This window comes from Etheostoma spectabile, chromosome 21 (assembly GCF_008692095.1).
Source record: "Etheostoma spectabile isolate EspeVRDwgs_2016 chromosome 21, UIUC_Espe_1.0, whole genome shotgun sequence".
NCBI classification, from domain to species: domain Eukaryota; kingdom Metazoa; phylum Chordata; class Actinopteri; order Perciformes; family Percidae; genus Etheostoma; species Etheostoma spectabile.
The window spans coordinates 23,390,870-23,397,200 of record NC_045753.1 but is presented as its reverse complement, the minus strand read 5'-3'; the positions used below and the strand labels follow the sequence as shown (position 1 = coordinate 23,397,200).

At 40.7% G+C, this 6,331-nt stretch overlaps 1 protein-coding gene across 4 annotated transcripts in view; it reads left to right on the top strand.

Annotated features, from left to right (window-relative positions):
* tom1l2b (target of myb1 like 2 membrane trafficking protein b) overlaps positions 1-6,331 on the top strand; it is a 16,496-nt gene that overhangs the window by 7,172 nt on the left and 2,993 nt on the right. For 2 of the 4 annotated variants that reach the window (XM_032502776.1, XM_032502773.1), the window contains exons 10-12: positions 2,143-2,326; positions 3,735-3,861; positions 4,142-4,217. In XM_032502776.1, coding sequence (XP_032358667.1) covers positions 2,143-2,326; positions 3,735-3,861; positions 4,142-4,217 — 387 coding nt within the window. Of the gene's footprint in view, positions 1-727; positions 737-2,142; positions 2,327-3,734; positions 3,862-4,141; positions 4,218-6,331 lie in introns of all 4 variants that reach the window. The other 2 variants (XM_032502774.1, XM_032502775.1) reach the window with 2 other exon arrangements.

The window sequence follows — 6,331 nt, the reverse complement described above, 5'->3', positions numbered from 1 at the left end:
CCACTCTAAAATGTGCAGTTTTACTTTACTGTAGAAATAAGCCCTTTGTGTACATATAAAAAGTCTTACATCTTTGAGTTCAGCTCATGAAAAAGGGGGGGAAAAACAAAAGTGTTGCGTTTATTATTTTTGTTCAATAGTACAGCATCATCTGTTTTATTTTACTTTCTTTATGCCTGTTTTTATCTTTTGTCGAACACATGAGCCTCACTGTTTACTGATCAACTTCCCTTCTGCATTCTTCTTCAAAACTGTACTGAAATACATTCTTACCTTTCAATTTTTTTCAAACCTGTCTGTAAAAAACAAAGCGCTTAACATCTCTAAATCTAGAAAGAGGGCTCATTTTATGAAACAACACATTTTGTGGCTCCCTCTACAGGTCCATGTACTCGACAACACACGCCTGCAGCTGCTTACAGTAGAGGTCTTTGTCGCTTCATGCCTTTTGTCATTTTCCTGTTTCCATCTCATGATTCATCTTTTCTTTATGTTATACACCAAAATCTACATAGACCAAAAACATTACCAGGAATCTGATGAAAAGCATGAGGCAAGAAAACTCTGCTGGAACATATTTACCTCTCCATAGGGTTTCCAGTTAATCAGGCATGCCATATCTTCCGTAGTTATCATACCATTACATTGTGTCCCTGCACAGCCATGTTAATGGTATTCACTGTCTCTTCCTTTCTGTTCTTTTCTGTTCTCCTGTTTCTGTGGCTAGCTGAGACAGGCAAGTATGAAAATATTGTCGACCTCCCTAAATGACCAGCGTCACCCCACAGCAACTGTTGAAACATGGCTAAATAATATGGGTTCGGCCTCCACCAGTATATGTCACCCCATATGGCATGTTTTGACTATGCACCCCCCCCCCCCATAAATACAGCCAATGACATGCTGAACCTGAGGGTAGACTGACAGTGACACTTTAGCTTTAAGATGGCACCAATGTGAACGTGTCCCTAGGATCACTGTCATGTTGTGTTTGCGCTGTCTCAAACAGACAGGGTTTAGGTTTTGCAAAATGGTCTTGGTATTAGGGTTGCATTATATTGACTCAATATTGTTATTGTGATATCACGTTACGCAATATTATATAAAAAGGATTGAGATACGTATGCAACATTTTGTTAATTTTGTGGAGCGCTGCGTCCCCTTCCGTTGGCTGTGTGGCTTGAAATGCTATAATGATCATCATTTCATTGGCCAGTTACTGTGCCCACTGCACATGTTGGTGCACGTCAGCGCACGGGTCTCCCACGTGAATAACCGTATGGAGCGTACCACAGGTTTGCATATTTCAACAGAGTGACAGTGTAAGAAAAGAGAAATATATAGAGACAACAGCGCGGAACGAATCGGAGAAACAAAAAGAAAAGTTGTGTCCTGTTCTCTTTTATTGATTTTATTTTGTACAACCCGTAAAACATGTCCTGTTCTGTAGACTTGATCATTATTTATTTATTCATGTCTTACCAGTCCAGTATGACAGTCAGTTGAAATAAACCTTGTGTTGTATTTGGTATGAATCTGTTTGGATGTGTTTTCCCATACCTTTGGTCATTTTAAATGTTTAAAAATTTTGAAATTATTATCGCAACATCACATTTTGTCAATATTGTGCAACCCTAATTAGTATATTAACTCCTCCAGAGCCCAAAGATTCAATCTTCTCTCTTCTTTTCTACCTTCTTAAGGGGATACTTTTGTCCTTGGATACCTGCACTTTTATAGTTAATAACAACATTATCACTATTTGGTAGATACCACTTTTAAAACTCATACATGTCTCTAATGTAGAGTAATATTCTTTGGACCCCCTTAAGAAACAGTTTTTTTTTTTTAGAAAAGTTACTTAATTTCCTGCTACATTTTCATGCTCTCCTGAAGCTAACCAACATGTTTTCCAAGATTTACTTATTTGTATCATGCACCCTGCCCTTATTTTTTTTTTTTATTTCCCCACAATATTTTTGTTTTCGTCTTTCATTGTTTTTCCAGACACAGTCAAGGAACTACTGTATAAACCTGCCTTTCCTTAGCCTTCCACTAAAGGATTTGCTTTCACTGCTCATGAGCCAGAAACCCTAAATCTCAGCTTCTACATTAAACAAAAGCAGTAGTGTGTCTCATCAGTTCTTTTTTCACCAGGTCCTGAGTGAGGCCACAGAGGACAACCTCATAGACCTGGGCCCAGGCTCCCCGGCCGTGGTCAGCAACATGCCCAACGCAGCCCCCACCAGCTTGCCTCCAACCATCACAGCCCCAGCAGGAAGACCCTCCTCTCCGGCCACCTTGGCCTCCCGCCTGGCTGGCCTTGGTACGGACACCCTAACTCCGACACTAGCCAAGATCTGGCTCTGAGATAACCAAAATGCTTTCTGATACAACATATTGCAACTGTCAACAATTATAATTGGCTTAAAGTACTTAAATTACAATTATATGTTGTATCGCCAAAGGCTGTGAAGAGTTGGTTGAGTTTCTGAACATATGTAAGACACCAATATGAGGAGCTTTTCCTTAATTAGCCTGCTGGCTAGTTAGCTATGCATTAATAAAACCAAGCTGAGTCTCCTTATGCTAGATGCATTTTGGAACAAAGAATGCAGCTAAAAACAAGAGAGTTTAGAGGACAATCACTTCTGTTACTGGAAGTACAGCATATCACTTTCCTACTCTTGAGTTGGAATGTGAAGATTGATACTGCTCTTCTGTGTTATGTGTGTTAACTTTGGAGCTAAATTTCAGAGGTCCCGTCCATACACCTGCTCAACCAATCGCGTGCCAGTCACAGCTGTCAATCCTAACGTTACATTCTGTTTTCGTAGCATGAGGTAACTAACGAAAAAAACTTATCAGAAAAAAATGAGCAAATGAACAAACATCAGCATGATAGCACTGGCTAAAAAAACAGAAACCATCTTTGTAAACCATAGTTCTCATAACGCCACCGGAGTTTAAAATTATGACACAGAAAGCGAAAACGGTGAAATCAATGGAGCAATCAAGACGTTGCACTTCTGGGATGGAAAGTCCGCCGGATTTCCATTCCCTTTCGTTTTGTTTGTGGTGGATTTATTTTTGTGGAGGACCTCAGATCTCTGCAGGTTAAATCCAGACAGCTAGCTAGACTATCTGTCCAATCTGAGTTTTTTGATGCATGACTAAAACAACTGTTAAACGTACACATGTCCCACCAAAACAAGTTCCTTCCTGAGGCTATTTTGCAGCGCCACTGCCGCTTTTCTCGGTGCTTAACGCTGCCCATGCCGATTATGATTGGTTTAAAGAAATGCCAATAAACCGCAGCACGTGTTTCTTCTATCCCGGGATGCTGTGTGGACTAACCAGACCATCTTCACCAGCGAGACTACGCTTCCGCTAACAGGAAGGAGGCGGGGTTGATGACATACAATGCAGCCTGTCACCAGGGGGCGATCAAATGTCATGGCTTCATGTCATGGGGAGCTGTCAATCCCTCCTTCTTTATACACGGTCTATGATAAAGATTGACACAACTGTGCCTAGTCCTGCTATTACTGTGAGGTTGCTAGGCAACCTGCAGAGATGTCAGTAAGCCACTGCACCTGGCTGCTGGTTCCCAAGAAATAGTTCCAGCTAGAAAGAATAAATGAGAAGAATGAAATAATACTTTAGCTTTGTAGTTTTTGTAATGGAATTCTGTTTTGTGCTGTAGACAATCAAGTGTATTTTTTTCCCTCCAGACATGGGCGCTGACAGTGTGAGCAGCACCTTGAGCTCTCTGTCCAGCTGTAAGCCTCCATCTGTTCAGGATGACTTTGATGTGTTTGCTCAGACCAGGACTGGAGCTCTGCCCGAACCAAGCAAGATGTGAGGACACATTGATTTTACTCAACATTCTTATTTTACGCATCCGAAATGGTTTGGTCAGTTTGGTCTGTTTTCACATGCAGAGTGTAAATTAAGTTTGTTCTATTAGATCCCGCAAATTTATTAATTATCAAAATTGTTGTAGATCAATTTTCTGTCAACCATTGAATGGACTGATTGTATTCAGCTCTAGTCATATTTTCCATTATGAAAAGAAAAAGAAATGCTGCAAAAAGTCTTTTAAAGATTTTAAAAGTCCATCTTCCCCTCTTTGTTTCAGCACCGCAGCAGCAGACAGCAACGCCTCTGCCAACCTTCCTCCCACTCTGAATGTCCAACAGCCGACTGCAGGAGCGGTGAGTCTCAGAGACAACCTTAATGTCCAGTGTGGGCTAGGATTTTCAGTCTGTGTTTTCATAACCACTCACAGAACATTTGGAGTGTGTGTGTTTGTATGTGCGCCATGCAGTTTTACCAGACATTTTTGCTCATGCCTTAACGTGCGCTGCTGGATGCTGCTGATTGCTAATTGCTCAGTTAATTAAAAGTGCTCTAAGCGATGCCACGCGTTTTTTATGCTACAATGTTTGTTGTCACATACAGCAAACATGTCCTTACTATCCGCGAGCTGCCTGAGCAGAACACGGTCTCTGTAGACAGACCACGCGCCACAAACACCAACCATGCTTTGGGGGTTAGTGTCACAACAGAACAGAGGAACATCAAAATATATTAAAGTTCTGATAAATACAATGTATAAAAAATACACACTTAAGATATGAAACAAAGTCCTTTGAACAAAAACACATTAACAAAAAATATAATCACAGTGTTGCCAACAGGGATGTTGTAAAGCGCCCTCTGGTGGACAAACTATGCAACGCCAACACTCATAACATGGTTGATCGTCTGTTTAAAAAAAACAAAAAAAACAAAACAAAACGGTCAACCATGTTATGAGTGTTGGGGTTGCATAGTTTTTCTTTTTATTTATCGGCCATTACAAATGCCGATACAGATAGTTCGGGAAATGCATGCTATTGGCCTGTTGATATATCGGTCGGGCTCTTAACCCTGCTAACACGACTGAACTGTCAAGCAGTAAAAGGAATAAACAGCAGTCAAATGTTGTTAATCAGTGGGTGGGGTGGGAATCACCAGAGGCCTTGCCTTACCTTTTTACTTCAAATTTTCCCAATTTAAATATTATGTCCCCAAAAGGCAACATCGGCCGCTTTAATTTTATTGCTGCAAAATGGGAGTGTCAAGCAGACAAACTGACCAACACATATATAATAATAAATCCATATTTGGCATCTGTGTATTGATACAGTATTGCCGCAGAAAGTATCTCTATCTATCATAATACTATGCTCTATCGATTCCCACCCCACCCCTACTAATCGGTTTGTTTCATGTGCTTTGTTGGTTGCTGACTGTGCAAAACGGTCAAATGAAATGATGAAGTTGGTATTTACTGGCTGAAGCGACCTGCCGTGCTGTCAGATATGCTGTTGCTCACTATATTCAACTTCACCAGCTTTACACTGCATCCCCATCTTAACCGGCTTGTGTGATGGGTTCTTTTTTGTGTGTGTAAGTGTAAAAATTGATTCTCCCTTATATCGACGGGACTTCTTGTCTTCATTCCATTTCTTTATTTTTTCCTTTACAAAATAAGTTTAAAGCTACATTGTGTAAGAATGGCTCCCATCTAGCTGTGAAATTGTATATGACAACCAACTGATTACTTTCGACCCCCTCCCCTTCCGAGCTCATTTAAGCTCCTACGGTGGCCAATTGCGAAATGAGCGTCCGTGACAGTTGCTTCCAGTGTAACAATAGTTTTCTGTTATTTTGGTACCATTTCATTGTTAACGTCAGTTCAGGTTCCCAAACATATGCAAGCTAATGTTAGTAAAGTACCAGTGCTATCGTTATTCTGTATATCGTACAAGATTAATAGTGTAAGGCAATGTTTACAGCGTAGCAGAGAAGCAACGGAGGTTTGTGTGTTTAATATATTTCTCTGAGCGGTATGGTCAATGTCAATAAAACCAAAATTAGCTTAAACTTTCTCCATTGTTTCCACGCAGCTGTTCTAGCAGTAGCTGGTTTGTGTTACAACTGCACATGACGTGAGTCTGCCAGGGAAATCAGGACACATGATTACGTTTATGGCCTTGTTCATCATTGACACAAGGAAAAGTATCCTAGACGTTGTTGTAGCATTATGTACAACCATGCTTCAGATAGCAAGTAGCAACTGAATTCTGCCTATTTACACAAATAGGCAGAATTACCTTTTAGAGAAGTAAGAAGGCAACTTTGGCGTCCCTTTTAAAATCCTTGCTCCTTAAAGGTGCTACATCATTTGTTGTCACATACAGCAAACATCTCCTCACTATCCGCGAGCTGCCAGTCTCCAGAACACACTGTAAAAAAACGCGGTCTCTGTAGACAGCCCAGG